General features: G+C 47.0%; 1 protein-coding gene across 2 annotated transcripts in view; it reads right to left on the bottom strand.

The window, feature by feature from the left end:
- The window catches only part of MUC4 (mucin 4, cell surface associated), a 55,816-nt gene that overhangs the window by 16,538 nt on the left and 14,519 nt on the right, over positions 1–24,759 (bottom strand). The window contains exons 2-7 of one of the 2 annotated variants that reach the window (XM_044255157.1): positions 6,076–6,228; positions 4,656–4,789; positions 3,598–3,762; positions 3,170–3,325; positions 2,085–2,215; positions 661–749 (exon numbers count right to left, since the gene is read on the bottom strand). In XM_044255157.1, the coding sequence (XP_044111092.1) occupies positions 661–749; positions 2,085–2,215; positions 3,170–3,325; positions 3,598–3,762; positions 4,656–4,789; positions 6,076–6,228 (828 nt within the window). The remainder of the gene's footprint in view (positions 1–660; positions 750–2,084; positions 2,216–3,169; positions 3,326–3,597; positions 3,763–4,655; positions 4,790–6,075; positions 6,229–24,759) is intronic. The other variant, XM_044255158.1, reaches the window with a different exon arrangement.

Genomic DNA, 24,759 nt, shown 5'->3' with positions numbered 1-24,759 from the left:
CAATGCAAAACTGTCCTTCATTCAACTCACATTTTGGGAACTGTAATCTCTGTCCCATTGGGACCTCTGGACAACAGATTGAGTCATGTCCCATGGAGCCTCCTGATACAGAAGCCCTGGCCTTCTTAACAGAGTGAGAGCTCCTTGAGAGCAAACATAGTCAGTCTTTTTCCTTTTTTTCTCTGCCTCCTTCCTATTCCTGGATTTTAGCACACAGCAGGTGCTCAGTTAATGATTACTGGCTGAATGTCAGACTTCTGGATCTCCCCCCAGCAGATTGCCTGCGGGGATCTCATCTGGGTTCTTATTCCAGCCCTGGGACAGGACACTTGGACCTAAGGGCCCATTCATATCCCCACCTCCTGGCACAGCCCTGTCCTTACTTCCAGGATCTGGTCCCCCACTGAGAGACCTGGCTTTGGCACATCCCAGGGAGGAACATAACCCTGGCTGGGACTGTGCTGTGTGATGGCACAGAAGGTACCAGACGCATTTGGGTAGTGCCAAGTCCTGATTGTACTTGTGGGTCAGATTGTGTGGGGGATGCCCTGGGGCGGTGGAGATGCTAGAGGGCTGCCTCATTAGGACTCTCATGACTCCTGGAGTTGAGGACAGAGAGGATTGGAGTCCAGCTTGTGTGTGAAGAAGTGGCACTTTTACCTGAGTTGGAATTCAGGAATTGGTCTGGTAGATACTTCTTCCACAGTGGCTGGTATGTCAGTGGGCTGTTTTCAAAATGCCCATCTCCACTGCAGGCAAAGGGAAAAAAATCGCATGCCTCCGTCACACACGGGGTCTTTCCTCTGGGTCGACTAGTTGTACATTCATGCCACCAGTGGGACAGACCATCACTCAGTGTGGGTAGTCATTAGATACCAGTCATTACACAGTCAGCTCATCAGGCAGCCGGCATCTCTGACTCCTAGCAACAAGCAGGAGAGGGCAGAGATGGGGGGGGCAAAGGGAAGGAAGACTCTGATTTATTCTATAGCTGACCACTGACTGCAAGAAGTGTGCACAAGGCAGAAGTGTGCACACAACAGGGTTCAGGCCTTCTTCTGATGAGTTTCCCTTCAATGGGGGGATTGGACAGAGGGCTGGGGAGGGGACCGGACGTTGGGATGCTAAGAGCCAATCTCTGCCTCTGAGCAGTGACTCCTGACTTTCCTCCTCTCTGCCACAGGATAGGTGAGGCACATGGGTGGGACACCCTCCGTGGACTACTCAGGAGGGTGGACAATCCCTAGCTAGTGGAATAATTCAACTTCTTTCTCTTTCACAGCACATGAAAAAGCAAGGGAAAGCAATAGAATTATAGGGGCAACCCTGAACACCGTCTAAGAGAATTTGCATCAATGACTAGTAACACATTATGTGACCTTTACAATTGATTGCACACACCAGCATCTCGAAAGAGTGGTTGAGAACTATTGTCGGAGACTGAGTCACCTTCACACACAGGAATCCATGGCCCCGTCCATGGCTTTCTCCCTCTACCCTCTGTCTTTCCCACTGACCCCGCACAAGCTGTTGGTGCCCCTAGATGAGGGATTAATGCTCAGCCCAACAGAAGTCAGGAAGGCAGATTTCAGCCTCAAATATCTGGGTGCAAGGTCCTGCTTTGTCACTTCCATCTCTGTGACTTTGGACAAATTACTGATCTATTTTTACCTCAGTTTTCTTACCTGTAGAATGGGTAGTAAGGAGTATCTCCTTCATGGGTTGTGATAATTAGATAAAATAATGCATCTTAAGTAGTTTGTGTAATAAATGTTGGCTGGTATTACTATGATACTTGAGAGCTCAAGAGGGGTTGGCTAATGTCAGTAGAAATCAGAGAGGTCAAAGCTCTGGGAATTATCATGAAGCCTGGGGATTGGGTTGGGAAAGAGAATGTCAGGTGAATGGGCATCTTTTAATTTGAAACAGCAAGAAGTGGGAGCTGGAGTTGGTGTGAGTCAGAAACATCAGCAAGAAGGATTCACAGCCTGTCCTGGGGGGATTAGGAGTGGATATGCAGCCAAAATCCTGCCCTGGACCACTTCCTGTATCTGTTCAGTGCTGACTGCCCATCCCCATCCTACCTGGAGAAGCCCATGAGGACCGGGTTGCCTGGGCGTTGGGTCACATCCCACTGCATGCCGCCATTTTGGTAAAGAAACAGGGCGTAGGACCTGCTCCCATCCGTGGAAAGGATGGCCTGGTAGGTGTTGGTCTGGAGGTCGGTTGGAGACAAACATAGGATTGCCTGTGAGAGATCTGGGGTCTCCTCCCTGGTGTCCCATCACCCTCCGCACCACCCTGCCTGGCACACACATCATCTTTTCCTGGCCTCCCCAGAAAATGTTTGGAATTGTGCAGGACAGCTTTCACCCTGGGGATCAAAGCACCTATCTATCGTAGTGCATTTGCCTTCTTCATGACTTCTCTCCAGGGAGGGGTGATAAAAGGCTCTGGTTTAGGATCCAGTGAGAAGAGAGTTTGTGTAGAAAAGCTTCAGGACTCAGAAAGGTTAGCCACCACCCCAGAGAGCCAAGGGAGGCCTATTTAGCTTCCTCTGGGATATTTTTAAGCACATTGTTCAAATGTCCCCTCAACCTAAATACTGTGGATGGACCACAGAGGTCCTCCAGATACTAGAGGTCCTCTGGAAGCAGATGCCAAGCACTGCTTGAACAAAGTAGGTAACCAACGAACTCATTGACCCAAAGAAGTGAGAGACTAGACCACACAAGGGCTGTAAGAGCTGAGTCCCTGGGGGAAGACTGAGGACACCGTGTAGGCTGATCATTGCCCTTGGATGGCTCTGCCACTGAGAGCCAGAGTTGGAAGTCAGAAAGCCTCATTTCCAAGCCTGGCATTGTCATTGGCCAGCTGGGTGACCTTGAGCAGATTGCTTAACCTCTCTAACCATCGTCTTCTAAAATGTAGATAATAATATCAGGTTGAGTCATATATATACAATTGCCAATAGTCAGCCATTTTTGACTTACAAAAATTCTATTTCCTATGTTTCAACCCAATAAGTCCTAAGTGAGTGCTCAGCAAACAGGGTGGGGGTGATCTGTCCCTGAGTCAGAGCACATGTTAGAAAAGCGGCCCCTGCCTAGGGTTCTAGGATGTCTGACTTTCAGATGGTTCACAGGGAGCTGTCCATTGTTTCACTCACCCCGTAGGTCCACCGGGCGGGATAGGCAGGGGCTTTGACCCACGTGACCTTTAGGGTCCATCTTGCTTTGTAGTTCCAGGTGTAGGTGAACTTTTTAATCCAAGACTCCACCTGCCAGACTAGCAGGTTGTGTTCATTATAGAGTGTCTCATATTCCTAGGAAAGGAAAGCAGATAAGACAAGGAAATGAGGGCCCTATCTGCAGGTATGTTCATGGTTGTGAAAGGGTATTCCCAAGTCTATGTAACAGTCCTGCTCTGTTTCCTCCCCCACCCTCATATTTAAACATCATCCCCTGCCCACACAGAGCCCAGGCTCAGACAACAGTAACACGTGCACACACACACACACACACCCCGCCTCATAGCCCTTTGTCTCTCTTTGCTGGCTGCTCGGGGATCCTGAATTCTGGGATTGGAAAGGCTCACCTGATAAAATATGGTTCCCTGGCCAGTGGAAAAATCAGCATCGTCCCAGAATGGAGCCACCAGGGCCACGGGGTCCCGGCCTGTGAAGCCTCTACGAGGGGGATTGGGGTAGGAGAAAACCTGGTACTCTGACTCCGGGAAGATGATCTGCCCATTATCTGTGAACTGGGCACAAAAGTTCTTCTGGTTAGTGTTTAGGGAGGAAGGAGGAAGGGACAAAAATATCCCAGCACAGGGCCAGCTCCTCAGAAGTGTTACCCCCAAGGACCTCTCTGTGTAAACTGCAGAGATGTCAACCACTTCCACAAGATCGTTTCATTCATCTCCCTGCCTGCTGGGAGAGACCCCTTTACGTAGTTCTCACACAATACTCTACATCTGCAGGACACTCCTGACATGGTAGGTTTTCCCCTGCTTCCATGGCCAACCCCATCTACAAACAAGCCCATCACAGAGCAGAGCCCTCTGGGTGAGTCCCCATAGAGCCATCCTGAGGCTCCATCCACATCAGAGTGGGCTAGACGATTGCTACACTCAGTCCCGTCTCTGGGTTGCCCTATCTTAGTGTGTCCTGCCCCAGCCCCCATGCCCACCCCTGAGGCCTGCAAGTACCACAACCACCATTCCGTCTCTTCTCCAGGAGACATGGTGTCCTTGGACTGAGGAGTCAGGAAATATTCATAGAAAATGTAAATAGCATTAAAAGGCGGTTTCCCAAGTAGAGCTTCTAACTCATTAAAAAGGCTCTGAAAACAGTGGAGAGCTTAGTGGATTCCCAGACCTCTCTATTGAGGTAAAGACACTTTTGTCCATGAGGGGAGACGGCCTTGACTAGCTCAGTCTTCCTCAGTCAGCAACCAGGCATTAAAGAGTATAAATGCAAACTGTGCCAGAGGCAGGGACACAGGAGGTGTCTAACAAGTGTTGTTTGTTGCATTCTTCCTTCCTCTGGACTACAGTCACGGTCACAGGGCCATCTCCAAGTCCTGGAGAGAGAAGCAGAGTCTGGGGAACACAGGTCACGGGTCCTGTCTTTTGGGCTGCAGCTGGGGACTCACATAGAGATAATCCCGGAGAGAGAAGCCAAGAGGGAAGCCAATCTGGGGCTTGAAGAGTGGCGAGGTGAAGTCCGAGATCCTCTTGACAAACTCCCGATCTCCAACACTTGGCCCATAGGGGAAGAGGGGAACACCTGGGCCAGCACAAAGAAGGGCAGGAAATTCTCATGGGTCCTGACTACTTTAGGGCTGACAGAGAGCTTCCCCAAGATGCCCCTACACCCAACTCGGAGTCCTCAAGGACTCTTCTATCCCCCTCTCTGCTTGCATTTAACCCATCTTTTCATTTTACCCATTCAGTGGGAACTCTCATCCTTTACCATTTTGAAGAAAAACAGGTCCTGCTGTCAGAACACCATCAAGTTATTCTGCATCTATTATGATTCTCATAATTCTTTCAAGGGTTCAAAGACAAAACTCCAATGTGAAGATCAGTAATTGAAATAACCATTTCTTAGAAAGAGACTTGTTTCCTAAGATGGTATTTCTCTAGATACAGTAGGTGGAGAGAATTTGTCCTTGGACTCCTTAGAAGTCTTTGGGCTCCAGTTCAAGAAAAGTTATCCTAAATATTTCTCAAATGGGTCTCCTCCTTTCTTTCCTGGCAGCCCTCCCCTGGTTTGCTTGGAATGCCACAGTATCTGTATACAACTCTCCTGGCCTCCTGCAAATTCATCCAACACCCCAAACACCATAGCACCATTCATAAACACAGACCCTACCATGTCCTCCCTGGTTCGCTCACATGACAGCCTCATTTCTCAATACTCTTCCCTTTGTTTCCAGCACCCCCAAGTGCTTTGCGGATATCCTCCCCATGCAATATTGGGACTACTGTTCATATCTAGATCTTTATTCCAGCTCTTCAAGCCCTCCTGCCTGCTTGGGATGTTTCCTCTTCCCCAACTCCTATTCATTCTTTCCAGAAAGCCTCCTCTTCACCATGAGCACACCCCTACATCCCCTAGGGACCTTCCATTGTGCATGTCCAACACCCTACATTTATTCCTCTAATTGCACTTATCAAGGCAGGAGATCTGTCTCCTACTAAACCGCACCTTGATCATTTCTTAACCCCCCATCCTAGCCCAGTGCCATGTACAAAGCCAGCCTTCAGTGGTTCTGAAGCACAACTGAGCAGTTGTGCTGTCTCAAAATCCCCTGTGAGAGCCTGTGATCCGAGAGAGCAGTCTATGAGCAAGGAGCCTGAGGTGGAGTTACAGCACCCCTCTAAAGGGGATATGGGAGCACCTGGACTTCTCATGGCCCAGAGGAGGCAGTTCCATGGAACCAGCTCCCCCAGCTACCCAAAAGGGCTCTCACTGGTAGATCTCACAAGTTGCCATAACTTCAGCACCCACACCAACTCAATTCTCTCCATCGCAATATGGAGAGCCCCCAGACCTACAGAATCACTAACCTTTCTTGGGCTTGACAGGGACTGGAGCAGGTGTTGAGTGTGTGCCTATGGATGTTCTAGGAGACAGGGTTGTACGAGTCTGGGAGGTTGTTGAGGGTGGTGATGGTGTTGTCCTTCTCTGGCTGCCTATCCTCACCGAGGTGGTGATGGTTCCTGGGCATGCAGAGACAGAAAACTGCAGTGGGTCTTACAGTCAGAAAGTAGCAGAGTCAGAGAGTGTGATACACTTCAGGATCTGTGAGTCAGACCTGGGCTGGGAGAGACAGCAAGAAACTCTCCTCTATCTTTTGCCCACACCCAAATTAATCCCTACACATAAGCAAAAGTCTTCTGGGGTAGAGGGAATGGTGACACATCACTCACCATATTCCCGCTCAATTCATTTGTGGCTGTGCCCTCAATGCTAGCCTGGTAATGCTATCTCACCATCCTCTAACAAGCACTTAACTAGGCTGACTTGAGCCAACTGAGCCACCCTGAGAGACCAAGAACCTGGAGGCCCCAATTACCGGATGTCTGAGTCCTCACAGTGGAGCTTGACGATGCTGTGGATGGTGGAAAACTGCTGCTAAAAGACAGAGGAGTAGAAGGACCTGTGAATGGGGTGGTGGAACTCCAGGTAATGGGAAAACCAGGGGCTGAATGAGAGAATGAAGAATTACTGGTTGAACTATAGAAATTGAATATGGTCTGAGCTGTGGCAATATCACTAGACGGAATAGACTCCGAGAAAACACGGTCGGTGGATGGATGAGTGACAACTGACCAAGATGAAAGTCTCTGGCTCACACTGGAAGGCAATGAAGATATTGTTGTCCCAGATGTGCCTGTGTCTTGGGAAATGCCCTCTTTACCAGTGTGTTCACTTAGGAAAGAAGAAGGATTTGATGTGATCACTGATGAAATGGGGCTGGTGTGAGGTTCTCTGCTGGTCTCCGTGGTCGGACTCGTGTGGTCCTGAGATGATGCTGTTGTGTCTGGAGCAGTACTGAAGGAAGAGGGTGGTGCCGAGGTTCCCCCAGTTGCACTGGTGCTAGTGACACTTGAGGTGACCAGAGTTGCAACTGTCTGATCAGTCGTTGGCGTGTGTGTGGTGATTCCTTGCGGGGTGTCTGTTGACCCTGGTGTTGTGGGGATCTCTGTGGTCATGGCAGGTGTGTTGCTAACAGTAGAAGAGGATGGAATGTGAGTTGTAGCGACTGATGACGTGGGCACTTCTGACCGTGTGGAAGTCTTGTCGTTTACACTGGAGCGAGTGGACATGCTTGCAGTCCCGGGGGTGGCGGTGTCATGCAAAGTCTTGTCCGTGGGCGTGGATCCAAGTATGGTGGATGAAGAAGTTGATGTGAACACTGTGTTGATGGTGCTGGTGTGATGTTCTCTGCTAGTCTCCATGGTCTGACTCGTGTGGCCCTGAGATGATGCTGTTGTGTCTGGAGCAGTACGGAAGGAAGAGGGTGGTGCCGAGGATCCCCCAGTTGTACTGGTGCTTGTGACACTTGAGGTGACCGCAGTTGCACTTGTCTGATCAGTCGTTGGCGTGTGTGTTGTGATTCCTCGCGGGGTGTCTGTTGACCCTGGTGTTGTGGGGATCTCTGAGGTCATGGCAGGTGTGTTGCTAACAATAGAAGAGGATGAAAAGTCAGCTGAAGCGGCTTGTGACGTGGGCACTTCTGACCTTGTGGAAGTCTTGTCGTTCATACTGGATGGAGGGGACGTGCCTGCCGTCCCAGAGGTGGCTGTGTCATGGGAAGTCTTGTCCATGGGCGTGGATCCACGTATGGTGGATGGAGAAGTTGATGTGAACACTGTGGAGATGGTGGTGGTGTGAGGTTCTCTTCTGGTCTCCGTGGTCTGACTCGTGTGGTGCTGAGATGATGCTGTTGTGTCTGGAGCAGTACTGAAGGAAGAGGGTGGTGCCGCGGTTCCCCCAGTTGCAATGGTGCTTGTGACACTTGAGGTGACCACAGTTGCACTTGTCTGATCAGTCGTTGGCATGTGTGTTGTGATTCCTCGTGGGGTGTCTGTTGACCCTGGTGTTGTGGGGATCTCTGTGGTCATGGCAGGTGTGTTGCTAACAGTAGAAGAGGATGGAATGTGAGTTGTAGTGGCTGATGATGTGGGCACTTCTGACCGTGTGGAAGTCTTGTCATTCATACTGGATGGAGGGGACGTGCCTGCCGTCCCAGAGGTGGCTGTGTCATGGGAAGTCTTGTCCATGGGCGTGGATCCACGTATGGTGGATGGAGAAGTTGATGTGAACACTGTGGAGATGGTGGTGGTGTGAGGTTCTCTGCTGGTCTCCGTGGTCTGACTCATGTGGTCCTGAGACGATGGTGTTGTATCTGGAGCAGTACTGATGGAAGAGGGTGGTGCCGAGGTTCCCCCAGTTGCACTGGTGCTAGTGACACTTGAGGTGACCGGAGTTGCACTTGTCTGATCAGTCGTTGGCGTGTGTGTTGTGATTCCTCGCGGGGTGTCTGTTGACCCTGGTGTTGTGGGGATCTCTGAGGTCATGGCAGGTGTGTTGCTAACAGTAGAAGAGGATGGAATGTGATTTGTAGCGACTGATGACGTGGGCACTTCTGACCGTGTGGAAGTCTTGTCGCTTACACTGGAGCGAGTGGATGTACTTGCAGTCCCGGGGCTGGCGGTGTCATGCGAAGTCTTGTCCGTGGGCGTGGATCCAAGTATGGTGGATGAAGTTGATGTGAACACTGTGGAGATGGTGGTGGTGTGAGGTTCTCTGCTGGTCTCCGTGGTCTGACTCGTATGGCCCTGAGACGATGCTGTTGCATCTGGAGCAGTACTGAAGGAAGAGGGTGGTGCCGAGGTTACCCCAGTTGCATGGGTGATACTGACGCTTGATGTGACCAGAGTTGCACATGTCTGATCAGTCGTTGGCGTGTGTGTTGTGATTCCTTGCGGGGTGTCTGTTGACCCTGGTGTTGTGGGGATCTCTGAGGTCATGGCAGGTGTGTTGCTAACAGTAGAAGAGGATAAAATGTCAGCTGTCGTGGCTGATGACGTGGGCCCTTCTGACCCTCTGGAAGTCTTGTCGCTGACACTGGAGGGAAGGGATGTGCCTGCCCTCCCAGAGTTGGCTGTGTCGTGGGAAGTCTTGTCCGTGGGAGTGGATCCACGTAGAGAGGTGGAGGGAGTTGATGTGAACACTGTGGAGATGGTGGTGGTGTGAGGTTCTCTGCTGGTCTCCGTAGTCTGACTCGTGTAGTCCTGAGATGATGCTGTTGTGTCTGGAGCAGTACTGAAGGAAGAGGGTGGTGCCGCGTTTCCCCCAGTTGCACTGGTGCTTGTGTCACTTGATGTGACCGGAGTTGCACTTGTCTGATCAGTCGTTGGCGTGTGTGTTGTGATTCCTCGCAGGGTGTCTGTTGACCCTGGTGTTGCGGAGATCTCTGAGGTCATGGCAGGTGTGTTGCTAACAGTAGAAGAGGATGAAAAGTCAGCTGAAGCGGCTGATGACGTGGGCTCTTCTGACCTTGTGGAAGTCTTGTCGCTGACACCGGATGTAGGGGACGTGCCTGCCGTCCCAGAGGTGGCTGTGTCGTGGGAAGTCTTGTCCGTGGGAGTGGATCTACGTATGGAGGATGAAGGAGTTGATGTGAACACTGTGGAGGTGGTGCTGGTGTGAGGTTCTCTGCTGGTCTCCGTGGTCTGACTCGTATGGCCCTGAGATGATGCTGTTGTGTCTGGAGCAGTACTGAAGGAAGAGGGTGGTGCCGCGGTTCCCCCAGTTGCACGGGTGCTACTGACACTTGATGTGACCAGAGTTGCACTTGTCTGATCAGTCATTGGCGTGTGTGTTCTGATTCCTCCCGGGGTGTCTGTTGACCCTGGTGTTGTGGGGATCTCTGAGGTCATGGCAGGTGTGTTGCTAACAGTAGAAGAGGATGAAATGTCAGCTGTTGTGGCTGATGACGTGGGCCCTTCTGACTCTCTGGAAGTCTTGTCGCTGACACTGGAGGGAAGGGACGTGCCTTCCGTCCCAGAGGTGGCTGTGTCGTGGGCATTCTTGTCCGTGGGAGTGGATCCACGTAGGGAGGAGGAGGGAGTTGATGTGAACACTGTGGAGATGGTGGTGGTGTGAGGTCCTCTGCTGGTCTCCGTGGTCGGACTCGTGTGGTCCTGAGACAATGGTGTTGTGTCTGGAGCAGTACTGATGGAAGAGGGTGGTGCCAAGGTTCCCCCAGTTGCACTGGTGCTTGTGACACTTGATGTGACCACAGTTGCACTTGTCTGATCAGTCGTTGGCGTGTGTGTTGTGATTCCTCGCGGGGTGTCTGTTGACCGTGGTATTGTGGGGATCTCTGAGGTCATGGCAGGTGTATTGCTAACAGTAGAAGAGGATGAAATGTCAGCTGAAGCGGCTGATGACATGGGTACTTCTGACTCTGTGGAAGTCTTGTCGCTTACACTGGAGCGAGTGGACGTGCTTGCAGTCCCGGGGGTGGCGGTGTCATGCGAAGTCTTGTCCGTGGGCGTGGATCCAAGTATGGTGGATGAAGAAGTTGATGTGAACACTGTGTTGATGGTGCTGGTGTGATGTTCTCTGCTAGTCTCCGTGGTCTGACTCGTGTGGCCCTGAGATGATGCTGTTGTGTCTGGAGCAGTACGGAAGGAAGAGGGTGGTGCTGAGGTTCCCCCAGTTGTACTGGTGCTTGTGACACTTGAGGTGACCGCAGTTGCACTTGTCTGATCAGTCGTTGGCGTGTGTGTTGTGATTCCTCGCGGGGTGTCTGTTGACCCTGGTGTTGTGGGGATCTCTGAGGTCATGGCAGGTGTGTTGCTAACAATAGAAGAGGATGAAAAGTCAGCTGAAGCGGCTTGTGACGTGGGCACTTCTGACCTTGTGGAAGTCTTGTCGTTCATACTGGATGGAGGGGACGTGCCTGCCGTCCCAGAGGTGGCTGTGTCATGGGAAGTCTTGTCCATGGGCGTGGATCCACGTATGGTGGATGGAGAAGTTGATGTGAACACTGTGGAGATGGTGGTGGTGTGAGGTTCTCTTCTGGTCTCCGTGGTCTGACTCGTGTGGTGCTGAGATGATGCTGTTGTGTCTGGAGCAGTACTGAAGGAAGAGGGTGGTGCCGCGGTTCCCCCAGTTGCAATGGTGCTTGTGACACTTGAGGTGACCACAGTTGCACTTGTCTGATCAGTCGTTGGCATGTGTGTTGTGATTCCTCGCGGGGTGTCTGTTGACCCTGGTGTTGTGGGGATTTCTGAGGTCATGGCAGGTGTGTTGCTAACAGTAGAAGAGGATGAAATGTCAGCTGAAGCGGCTGATGACATGGGTACTTCTGACCCTGTGGAAGTCTTGTCGCTGACACTGGATGGAGGGGACGTGCCTGCCATTCCAGAGGTGGCTGTGTCGTGGGAAGTCTTGTCCGTGGGCGTGGATCCATGTAGGGAGGAGGAGGGAGTTGATGTGAACACTGTGGAGATGGTGGTGGTGTGAGGTTCTCTTCTGGTCTCCGTGGTCTGACTCGTGTGGCCCTGAGATGATGCTGTTGTGTCTGGAGCAGTACTGAAGGAAGAGGGTGATGCCGTGGTTCCCCCAGTTGCACGGGTGCTACTGACACTTGATGTGACCAGAGTTGCACATGTCTGATCAGTCGTTGGCGTGTGTGTTGTGATTCCTCGTGGGGTGTCTGTTGACCCTGGTTTTGCGGGGGTCTCTGAGGTCATGGCAGGTGTGTTGCTAACAGTAGAAGAGGATGGAATGTGAGTTGTAGCGGCTGATGTCGTAGGCACTTCTGACCGTGTTGAGGTCTTGTCGCTGACACTGGAGGGAGGGGCCGTGCCTGCTGTCCCAGAGGTGGCTGTGTTGTGGGAAGGCTTGTCCGTGGGTGTGGATCCACGTAGGGAGGAGGAGGGAGTTGATGTGAATGCTGTGGAGATGATGGTGGTGTGAGGTTCTCTGCTGGTCTCCGTGGTCTGACTCGTGTGGTCCTGAGACGATGGTGTTGTGTCTGGAGCAGTACTGATGGAAGAGGGTGGTGCCGAGGTTCCCCCAGTTGCACTGGTGCTTGTGACACTTGATGTGTCCGTTGTTGCACTTGTCCGATCAGTCGTTGGCGTGCGTGTTGTGATTCCTCGCGGGGTGTCTGTTGACCCTGGTGTTGTGGGGATCTCTGAGGTCATGGCAGGTGTATTGCTAACAGTAGAAGAGGATGAAATGTCAGCTGAAGTGGCTGATGACATGGGTACTTCTGACCGTGTGGAAGTCTTGTCGCTGACACTGGATGGAGGAGACGTGCCTGATGTCCCAGACGTGTCTGTGTCGTGGGAAGTCTTTTCCGTGGGCGTGGATCCACGTATGGTGGATGGAGAAGTTGATGTCAACACTGTGGAGATGGTGGTGGTGTGAGGTTCTCTGCTGGTCTCCGTGGTCTGACTCGTATGGCCCTGAGACGATGCTGTTGCGTCTGGAGCAGTACTGAAGGAAGAGGGTGGTGCCGAGGTTACCCCAGTTGCACGGGTGCTACTGACACTTGATGTGACCAGAGTTGCACTTGTCTGATCAGTCGTTGGCGTGTGTGTTCTGATTCCTCCCGGGGTGTCTGTTGACCCTGGTGTTGTGGGGATCTCTGAGGTCATGGCAGGTGTGTTGCTAACAGTAGAAGAGGATGAAATGTCAGCTGTTGTGGCTGATGACGTGGGCCCTTCTGACTCTCTGGAAGTCTTGTCGCTGACACTGGAGGGAAGGGACGTGCCTTCCGTCCCAGAGGTGGCTGTGTCGTGGGCATTCTTGTCCGTGGGAGTGGATCCACGTAGGGAGGAGGAGGGAGTTGATGTGAACACTGTGGAGATGGTGGTGGTGTGAGGTTCTCTGCTGGTCTCCGTAGGCTGACTCGTGTGGTCCTGAGACAATGGTGTTGTGTCTGGAGCAGTACTGATGGAAGAGGGTGGTGCCAAGGTTCCCCCAGTTGCACTGGTGCTTGTGACACTTGATGTGACCACAGTTGCACTTGTCTGATCAGTCGTTGGCGTGTGTGTTGTGATTCCTCGCGGGGTGTCTGTTGACCGTGGTATTGTGGGGATCTCTGAGGTCATGGCAGGTGTATTGCTAACAGTAGAAGAGGATGAAATGTCAGCTGAAGCGGCTGATGACATGGGTACTTCTGACTCTGTGGAAGTCTTGTCGCTTACACTGGAGCGAGTGGACGTGCTTGCAGTCCCGGGGGTGGCGGTGTCATGCGAAGTCTTGTCCGTGGGCGTGGATCCAAGTATGGTGGATGAAGAAGTTGATGTGAACACTGTGTTGATGGTGCTGGTGTGATGTTCTCTGCTAGTCTCCGTGGTCTGACTCGTGTGGCCCTGAGTTGATGCTGTTGTGTCTGGAGCAGTACGGAAGGAAGAGGGTGGTGCTGAGGTTCCCCCAGTTGTACTGGTGCTTGTGACACTTGAGGTGACCGCAGTTGCACTTGTCTGATCAGTCGTTGGCGTGTGTGTTGTGATTCCTCGCGGGGTGTCTGTTGACCCTGGTGTTGTGGGGATCTCTGAGGTCATGGCAGGTGTGTTGCTAACAATAGAAGAGGATGAAAAGTCAGCTGAAGCGGCTTGTGACGTGGGCACTTCTGACCTTGTGGAAGTCTTGTCGTTCATACTGGATGGAGGGGACGTGCCTGCCGTCCCAGAGGTGGCTGTGTCATGGGAAGTCTTGTCCATGGGCGTGGATCCACGTATGGTGGATGGAGAAGTTGATGTGAACACTGTGGAGATGGTGGTGGTGTGAGGTTCTCTGCTGGTCTCCGTGGTCTGACTCATGTGGTCCTGAGACGATGGTGTTGTATCTGGAGCAGTACTGATGGAAGAGGGTGGTGCCGAGGTTCCCCCAGTTGCACTGGTGCTAGTGACACTTGAGGTGACCGGAGTTGCACTTGTCTGATCAGTCGTTGGCGTGTGTGTTGTGATTCCTCGCGGGGTGTCTGTTGACCCTGGTGTTGTGGGGATCTCTGAGGTCATGGCAGGTGTGTTGCTAACAGTAGAAGAGGATGGAATGTGATTTGTAGCGACTGATGACGTGGGCACTTCTGACCGTGTGGAAGTCTTGTCGCTTACACTGGAGCGAGTGGATGTACTTGCAGTCCCGGGGCTGGCGGTGTCATGCGAAGTCTTGTCCGTGGGCGTGGATCCAAGTATGGTGGATGAAGTTGATGTGAACACTGTGGAGATGGTGGTGGTGTGAGGTTCTCTGCTGGTCTCCGTGGTCTGACTCGTGTGGCCCTGAGATGATGCTGTTGTGTCTGGAGCAGTACTGAAGGAAGAGGGTGATGCCGTGGTTCCCCCAGTTGCACGGGTGCTACTGACACTTGATGTGACCAGAGTTGCACATGTCTGATCAGTCGTTGGCGTGTGTGTTGTGATTCCTCGTGGGGTGTCTGTTGACCCTGGTGTTGTGGGGATCTCTGAGGTCATGGCAGGTGTGTTGCTAACAGTAGAAGAGGATGAAATGTCAGCTGTTGTGGCTGATGACGTGGGCCCTTCTGACTCTCTGGAAGTCTTGTCGCTGACACTGGAGGGAAGGGACGTGCCTTCCGTCCCAGAGGTGGCTGTGTCGTGGGCATTCTTGTCCGTGGGAGTGGATCCACGTAGGGAGGAGGAGGGAGTTGATGTGAACACTGTGGAGATTGTGGTGGTGTGAGGTTCTCTGCTGGTCTCCGTAGGCTGACTCGTGTGGTCCTGAGACAATGGTGTTGTGTCTGGAGCGGTACTGATGTAAGAGGGTGGTGCCGCGGTTCTCCCAGTTGCACTGGTGCTTGTGACACTTGATGTGACCGGAGTTGCACTTGTCTGATCAGTCGTTGGCCTGTGTGTTGTGATTCCTCGCGGGGTGTCTGTTGACCCTGGTTTTGCGGGGGTCTCTGAGGTCATGGCAGGTGTGTTGCTAACAGTAGAAGAGGATGGAATGTGAGTTGTAGTGGCTAATGACGTGGGCACTTCTGACCGTGTGGAAGTCTTGTCGCTTACACTGGAGCGAGTGGACATGCTTGCAGTCCCGGGGGTGGCTGTGTCGTGCGAAGTCTTGTCCGTGGGCGTGGATCCACGTATGGTGGATGGAGAAGTTGATGTGAACACTGTGTTGATGGTGCTGGTGTGAGGTTCTCTGCTAGTCTCCGTGGTCTGACTCGTGTGGCCCTGAGATGATGCTGTTGTGTCTGGAGCAGTACTGAAGGAAGAGGGTGGTGCCGAGGTTCCCCCAGTTGTACTGGTGCTTGTGACACTTGATGTGACCGCAGTTGCACTTGTCTGATCAGTCATTGGCCTGTGTGTTGTGATTCCTCGCGGGGTGTCTGTTGACCCTGGTGTTGTGGGGATCTCTGAGGTCATGGCAGGTGTGTTGCTAACAGTAGAAGAGGATGGAATGTGAGTTGTAGCGGCTGATGTTGTGGGCACTTCTGACCCTGTGGAAGTCTTGTCGCTGACACTGGAGGGAGGGGACGTGCCTGCTGTCCCAGAGGTGGCTATGTCGTGGGAAGTCTTGTCCGTGGGAGTGGATCTACGTGTGGAGGATGAAGGAGTTGATGTGAACACTGTGGAGGTGGTGCTGTTGTGAGGTTCTCCTTTGGTCTCCGTACTCTGTCTTGTGTCATTCGGAGAAGTTGATGAAGTTCCTGGAATAGAAGAAGGAACACAGTGCTGCTGAGGGTACTTCTTATTCTCTTGTCTTTGAGACTTTGAGGTGATTGGATTAAAATTGCCTGTGTCCTGTTCTAATTTGTGTTTTGTGTTTCTTACAGTGGTATTTATTGAACTGATGCCTTCCACTTTTCTGACATTTTTATATTTGTGTGGTTGGCGTTTCAGTACTATTTTCACAAGGAGTTCTTCTTCGTAGCGTCTGTTCAGTCAATGGGGGTTGAGTATTATCCACTTTACATATATGAATGAATGTCTTATGAGACATCGGATTCTACTTCTTTGTAACTGTGGGTTTTTAACTATTTTTGTACATGTCCATATCCATATCATAATTCCCTGGACTAAATGGCTGTAAGGATTTATTTATTTAACTATGGCTAATATTTTTACTCACATAAGTAACAATTAGTCTTAAATTATATGGTAACGAATGTTTGTGGTAGTAATTTGTGTCCATTAGCAGTTAGTTTGGAAGATAGTAATGGAAAATGGTGGAGGTGACCTCCTACTTTCCCCATACCTGGGTTATAAGTCATCACCCATGTACTTCAGTTTCAGATGAATGTTTTATTTAAAATACACCCACGGTTCATGTACTCAACAAATTTCAAATTGTCACCCATCCTATACTCGTATTTCTCAAGCACTACAAAGGAGTTAGATAGCCATCTCTTCTTTTCCCAGCCTCTCTTTATTCTCCTTAATCCAGTTTTTATCTCTCCAGTTTCCTTCCCAATTTGTGTCTTCATCCCATCAAAACTTTTTCAGTTTTAACCCCTACTGTTATTCTTGTGATCTTGTTTTACTCCTTCATTTCTTTCTATTAGTCCATCTGAACCATGCAAAAAAATTACTGGCCTATCAGAAACTTCTCTGGAGAGCAAGAATTGGTAAATAGTTGTGATCTTGTATGTTTGAATCCCAGACATGCCTAAATACATTTCCTATTGACAGCAAACATGTCAATCACTTGTACTATCTTAAACAAGTTGTTTATTCATGTTAAGCACTTGGAAGTACACCCAGTAATACAGCAGAATGTGAGGGCTCAAGTTTGAAGTGACTCCTTCTTCTGTGGAATAGTGTGGGTTTCTGTCATGGGGATGGGAATCCTGTCTTCTAGTCAGGTAATTATATTTATTTCATTTCACTCTTCCTGAGGACCTTCCTTGTGGGTGATTCCTCTCTCTACCATCCAGAACTTTTCTTCCCTACTTAACCTTTTCTTTTTAAGTAGAAGTCGAATTAATTCTATTTGGTTTTCAAAACCATGTGGGTTCTTGAGCTCAGGTCACCCATTTCTACAAACCTCAGCAAGCTCTTTCTAAAGATACAACCACCTTAAATTGTCATATGGGCCATGACCTGTGCCCCTAACTACTTTTAAGACCAACAAAACTGTTTTTATGTTCTTTTTTTTATAATCAGAAGGGGAAAAAAATCAATGTCATAATAGTGAATATATAATAATTAATCTATCCTTGGCCACATTTTTCTTTAGTCCAACACAGCTATAAAATAATTTTTTTAACAACGTGTGAACCCCAGGAGGGAAACAGTGCCTAGGGTCCATGAAAGTCATTGTATGACCCTTTGTCTAGGCCGCCTGAACAAAAGCATGGACCCATTGGTAAAGAGATAGGCAGCATAGTAGAAGTTCATTTATGACAATCTAATTTCATTTAATATTTTGCATTAGTTCAGTAACTTAAATTGGTTTTTTTCTCCAAAAACCATCTTTGGTTCCCCCGAAAAACATTTCCCCCCTTGCAGTTATTGAGATACAACAACAAATCCAGTTATAACAAATTTGAAGTATTTAGGTCTTTCCTGAAAACTCTTTTCCATGTACCAAGAGATGTTGTTCTCTTAAGTATTATGAACATCAAGACCAAGATATTGCTCTTTCTTTGAAGAGAGTTCTTTTCTCCAAGGTGTCAATAGCCAATTTCAATATACTTACCTGGAAGAAGGAGATTTTTCATGATTGGCCAAATTCAAAATACTCAAAGGATTGATAAGACTGATATTTAGAAGAAAGGGGGTAGGGAGAGGGTGGTTGAGTTAGACACTGGAAGAGTATGTGCTATGGTGAGTGCTGTGAAATGTGTAAGCCTGATGATTCACAGACCTGTACCCCTGGGGCAAATAATACATTGTATGTTAACAAAAATAATTTTAAATAAATAAATAGAAGAAGGGGCTTCTCTAGATGGTTGAGGGCTCTGACATATATAGTCAGGGCCCCAAGAGTAAATTTGTCAACTACATGTGCTAACTTTTTAAAAACCCTATAATGTGAATGTCTCTTTTAAATGAAAAAGACATCGTCAATTTTTTTCAAGAAAGTTGGAATAAAATTAAGTTTTCATCTTTTTTATTTGATTTGAAGTGGCCAGTCTTTCTTGGTGAAGTTGCCAAATATTTCTTCCCTTAAGACAGCCCTGAGACGTCCAAAGAGATGAAAACAAGTTCCTTCCCTATGGACAATAAATAGTATCTATATGGAAGGAAGGCATTCGGTCACACAGCACGGTATGCATCCCTGACTAACTAGCTGGCACTGTGCCTAAATGAGCCCAAGATTGAGTTGGGACAATAAAACCTGCTCCAGCTTGGAGATTTAGATATGCCTACAGGTAAACTTAAAGGAAAAATTTTGCAACAAGAACTCAGTGTCCAGGTGCAAGATTCCTATAGAGTGACTATCTCAGGGCTGTAACAACCGACAGCAGTCTTCCTTATGAAAAGGAGGGCAAGGTTAGACTAGAACGGTTACCAGACGTTTTAAACACCCCAGTGGGAGAAAATGTTAGCTCTTGCAACCTGAACAATATTTTTTTTAAACAAACAAACAAACAAACAAACAAATTAAAGGTCTACTTCCCCCCTTCATTTCTAACATTTTTCCCAATCTAGCAGAAACCTAAGAAGTACATACTCTACCTTGGTCATTTTATAACACGACGTTAATTTAACTGATCATGCCTTTTTTTTTTTTTTCCCAATTTACTTGCTAGGCAGAATATTTAAATACCAGCCTGTTTGGTTTAAAATATTTGACTGTGCTCCCACTAGTCACAGACAAATTCTCAGTCAACCAGTAGGGCAAACTATCCTCCTGAATTTTGTTGTTAAGAATCTTGGGTCTTTTAGAGCAAAGAAGAAACCAAGAAACAGTGAGGTTTTTTTGTTTTGTTTTGTTTCTTCTAGGAAATTATTCTTTTTTGTTTTCACTGGCTCCCTAGCTATACTCAAACTTATTTTTCACCTCGGTGTTCCTAACTAGTTGGAGGGATGATGTTGGTGAACATGGTCAAAAAGATGTGACACACTCCCCACCCACCATTGACCCAAGAGCTGGACCCCCGGGCACTTGCAGGCTCCTTGCCCCTCCCTTTATCCTGGAAATGTGGGCTCCATGTCCATTTCCTACTCCCAGAGGCTGTTCCAAGGACTGCCTTAAGATAGTGACATATAAGTCAATCAGAGAGAGTCAATTATCATATGGTTTCACTTATTTGTGGAGCATAACAAATAGCATGGAGGACATGGGGAGTTAGGGAGGAGAAGGGAATTGGGGGAAATTGGAAGGGGAGGTGAATCATGAGAGGCTATGGACTCTGAAAAACAATCTGAGGAGTATGAAGTGGCGGGGAGTGGGATGTTGGGGTACCAGGTGGTGGGTATTATAGAGGGCACGGATTGCATGGAGCACTGGGTGTGGTACAAAAATAATGAATACTGTTATGCTGAAAATAAATAAATAAATATTTTTTAAAAAGAAAAAAAGTTAGTGATATAGTGCTGGAAACACCTACAGGACATATGTGACTGAGCCCAGTTAGGGCCTCTCTATAACCTTGTAAGATTTGGCAGGCAGGTGCCAGGATCTATTCAGCTTGTTGCTGCCCAAGACAAGCCTGTACTTAAGTTCCCTTTGCTATTATTAAAACTGTCACCTACCAACCTGGAGTGGCCCACCTCTTTCTTGGGTCTCTCTCGACCCTCTGAGCACAGGGGCCAGTTTCAGATTACACCTGGGAAGTTCACAGGAGGGTCATGAACGAACAGATGAAGTTTACAGAAAGACAAATGCCCAGAGAAGAAGGTTCAAAAGCAGTTCCTGGAGTTGACTATAATTCTACCACTTTCTCTTCTTAAAAAAGCAATTTGGATGGGGTGCCTGGGTGGCTCAGTGGGTTAAGCCTCTGCCTTTGGCTCAGGTCATGAACTCAGGGCTCTGGGTCCTGGGAGCAAGCCCTGTATCAGGCTCTCTGCTCAGCAGGGAGCCTACTTCCCCCCCCCCCCGCCTGCCTCTCTGCCTACTTGTGATCTCTCTCTGTCAAATATATAAATAAAATCTTCAAAAAAAAAAAAAAGAAGAAAACAATTTGGACATTCAGGTTAGTGAGAATGATTATGAGTCAGCTTTAATTTATTAAAATATAAGTGACTAAAAAAAAATAAGTGACTCACTTGCCAGCTTCTGTGCCTTTTTTGTTTGTTTGTTTGTTTGTTTTAATTTAAGACTTTATTTATTTATTTGACACAGAAAGAGAGTACAAACAGAGGGGGCAGTAGGGAGATGGAGAATTAAGCTCCCCGCTGAGCAGGGAGTCCGACACAGGACTCGATTCCAGGACCCCAGGATCATGACCCAAGCTAAAGGCAGGTGCTTAACTGACTGAGCCACACAGTCACCCCTGTGCTTTGTTGATAGTAGTTAAGGAAAGGTGACATACTTCTAAACTGGCATGGACAGATGCATGGAATGAGCTTCAGACTGAGCTTGGAGGTCCTTGGGTCCCTTCTTAACCCTCAAATGAGTCCGCTTCAACTTTAAAAGGAGACTTCCTATATTCAGAATGATGAGTAGATTTGCTTATAGGACTTCCAATTTTATGCCTGAACTCTCTTCAGTAAGGTTGCAGAACTTGTTTTGTCCAGATAAAGTTTAGATTAGAAAACATTCCCTACATAATTATTATCAACTTTATTTCATTTTCCTAAGAACGTAAATAAGAGCATTGCTCTATTATCTGACTTTGAGTCACCAGACAGAAGTTACAGACATGCCAGACTTACTAAATTTATTATAAAATCTTGGCAATTAGTATATTTTCAGAACCTGCATCACCTCTGTTACAATCAATATCAGCAGCAAAAGTTTCATGATAGCATAGCCCAATTTTTTTTAAATAAATATTTTTGTTTGTTTGTAACAGTAGTACAACTCTGTTTCCAGCAATATGGAAGAAGAGATAAGCCTTTAAGGGCAAAACCTGTAAATGCCAGATAATGGAGAGAGCAGAGCTCAGTGCAGAGCTGACTGAGATCAGAAGAAAGGAAAGAAATACTCAGGAGTGAAAGAGCTGAAACCTGAGATGGTAAGTCAGTCTCCCACAGGATCTGCAGCTCTTTGAGATCTAGAGTGTTGAGTTTTAAAGGCTCCATGGGAAAAGGAGACACATTCTCAGATCAGGACACTGTAAACTGAATATCTCCGGCATAAATCTGGAACCCTCAGAGAGAAGGTGAGCAAAAAATTCAGAAAGAGGGGCGCTTAGGTGGCTCAGGGGGTTAAGCCTCTGCCTTCGGCTCAGGTCATGGTCTCAGGGTCCTGGGATGGAGCCCCACATCGGGCTATCTGCTCAGCGGGGAGTCTTCTTCTTCCTCTCTCTCTGCCTGCCTCTCTGCGTACTTGTGATCTCTGTCTGTCAAATAAATAAATAAAACCTTTTTTAAAAAATCAGAAAGAAAAAAGGAAAAGAAAACTGAATGGAGGATATTAAGAGAAGAATAGAACATACTGAAACAGAAACAATTGAAAATAGAATCAATAAAGCCGAAAGTAGGTTCTTTGAAGATACAGTAGACAAACTTCTGGCAAAGTGAATTAAGACAAAGAAAGAAAGAAAGAAAAGAAGATAACAGAAAGGAAGAATATTAGGAATGAACTTAATTTTGCATCCTAAGGACCTAGAAAAAGAAGAACAAACTAAACTCAAAGCCAGAAGAAGGAAAAAGTAATAAAGATTAGAGCAGAGATATGTGAAATAGAGAATAGAAAAATAGAGAAAATCGATAAAACCAAAAGTTGCTTCTTTGAGAAGACCAGAGAAATGGATAAAACTGTAGCTAGGTGGACTAAGAAAAAAAGAGAGAAGATTCCAGTTACTGACATGAGAATGAAAGTGGGGACATTACCACCAATTCTACAGAAAGAAAAGATCATAAGCAAGCACTGTGAACAGTTCTATACCAACAAATCAGATAACCTCCACGAGATGATCAGTGTGTTTCTGAGAAACACAAAACCTGTCAAGACTAAATCATAAAAAAATAGAAAATCTGAATAGATCTATAACTTGTAAGGAGACTGAATCAGTGATCAAAAATCTCCCAACAAAGAGAAGCCCTGGGCCTCATAGCTTCTGGGGAATTATACCAAACACTGAAAGAAGAGCTAACACCATCCTTTTCAAACTTTTCCAATAAACTGAAGAGGAAGGAGCACTCCCTAACTCATTCTTTTTTTTCTTTTTAGATTTTATTTATTTATTTGAGAGAAATAATTTTTATTTATTATTATTATTATATTAATTATATATTATTAATTATATATATAATTAAATATATATTAAATATATTATTATTATTATATTAATATATAATTATATTTATTGAAAGAGAGGGAGTGAGGGCGAAAGCAGGAGCAGAGAGAGAGGAAGAAGCAGATTCTCCACTGAGCAGAGAGCCAGATGTGGGGCTCGATCCCAGGACCCTGGGATCACAACCCAAGCTGAAGGTAGGCACCCAACTGACTGAGCCACCCAAGTGCCCCACCCTAACTCATTCTTTTAGGCCAACATTACCCTGATAACAAACCCAAATACACTACAAGGGGGAAAAATACATCCCTTAGGACCAGTATTTCTTACAAACATGGATGCAAAAGTCTTCCACAAAATAGAAGCAAGCTGGATTTAGCAGCATATTAAAAGGATTATATACCATGACTAAATGAGATTTATTCCTGGAATGCAAGAATGATTCAACATACAAAACTTGATCAATGCAATACACCACATTAATAGAATGAAGGTGGGAAACGGCATGGTCATCTCAATTGATATAGAAAAAACATTTGACAAAATTCAACACTCTTTCATGATAAAAATGCTCTCCAAACTAGGAGCAGAAGGAAACTACTTCAATATAATGCAAATTATATATTGAATTCCCACAATGAACATGAACATCATACTCAAGGTGAAAGACTGAAAGCTGTTTCTCTTAATATCAGAAACAAAGCAAAGAAGCTTGTTTTCACTATTTGTATTCAACATAGTAGTGGAAGTTCTAGCCAGATCAATTATGAAGAAAAAAAAAAGGAGAAAGAAAAGGAAAAGGAAAAGAAAAAAAAGGAAATAAAAAGGCATCCAAATTAGAAAGGAAAAAGTACAATTATCTCTGTTTATAGATGATATGATCTTATATGTACAAAACTCTAAAGGTTCCGCACTAAAAACTTATAAAAATAATAAATGAATTCAGCAAAGTAGTAGGATTCAAGATCAACACACCTTGAATCAAAAATCAGTTGTATTTCTAAACACTAATAATGAACAATCCAAAAAGGAAATTAAAAAAACCAATTCTCTTTATAATAGCATCAAAGAAAAAAAATATTTGGGAATTAACTAAGAAGGTGAAAGCCTCGTACAATAAAAATTACAGGGCACCTGGGTGGCTCAGTGGGTTAAGCCTTTGCCTTCCGCTCAGGTCATAATCTCAGAGTCCTGGGATCAAGCCCCACATCGGGCTCTCTGCTCAGCAGGGAGCCTGCTTCTCTCTCTCTACCTGCCTCTCTGCCTACTTGTGATCTCTCTGTCAAATAAATAAATAAGATCTTTAAAAAAATAAAAATAAAAATTATAAAATATTGCTGAAAGTCATTAAAGAAGGCATAAATAAATAAAAATAAGCCCCAAGTTTAATAGACTTAATATTGTTAGGATGTCAGTACTATCCAATGTGACCTACAAATTCAATGCTGCCATCCCTGTCAAAATCCCAATGACATTTTTTGCAGAAACAGAAGAACTTATCCTAAAATTTATGTAGAATCTCAAAGGACCCTGAACAGCCCAAGCAATCATGAAAAAGAAGAGCAAAGTTGGAGGGTTCACACTTCTGATTTCAAAACTTACTACAAACCTATAGTAAACAAAACTGTAGTACTGACATAAAGACAGACTTACAGACCAGTAGAATAGAATAGAGACCCAGAAATAAACCCTCATATATATTGTCAAATGATTTTTGACAAGGAAACCAAGACTATTCAATGAGAAAAGTACAGTTTGTTTTTAAATAAACAGAGTGCTGAGAAAACCGGATATCCATGGGGTGCCTGGGTGGCTCAGTGGGTTGAAGCCTCTGCCTTCAGCTCAGGTCATGGTCTCAGGGTCCTGGGATCAAGCCCCTCATCAGGCTCTCTGCTCTGCGGGGGGCCTGCTTCCCTCTCTCTGCCTGCCTGTCTGCCTGCTTGTGATCTCTCTCTCTTGCTGTCAAATAAATAAATAAAATCTTTAAAACAAACAAACAAACCAAAATGGACATCCACTTGCAAAAGAATGAAGTCAGGCCCTTGAAGAGGTGTTTGTATACCGATGTTCAGAGCAGCATGATTTGTAATAACTAAAAACATAAAAGAAACTCAAGTGTTCTTTGATAAGTATCCCCTGAATGGATAAGCAAAATGTGGGAAATACATACAATGGGATGTGATACAGCCTTAAAGAAGGAATGCAATTCAGACATGTGCTGTAACATGCATGAATATTGAGGAAATCATGTCCAATGATATAAGCCAGTCACAAAAAGACAAACATTGTACAACCTCCACTTAAATGAATCACTTAGAGTAGTCAAAATCATGGAGACAGAAAGTACAATGGTGATTGCCAGAAGCTGGGAGGAAAAGGGAAATAAGGAATTATTATTTTAATGGAT

The sequence above is a fragment of the Neovison vison genome, chromosome 6 (genome assembly GCF_020171115.1).
Source record: "Neovison vison isolate M4711 chromosome 6, ASM_NN_V1, whole genome shotgun sequence".
NCBI classification, from domain to species: Eukaryota; Metazoa; Chordata; class Mammalia; order Carnivora; family Mustelidae; genus Neogale; species Neogale vison.
This window is presented reverse-complemented; position numbering and strand designations above follow the sequence as displayed.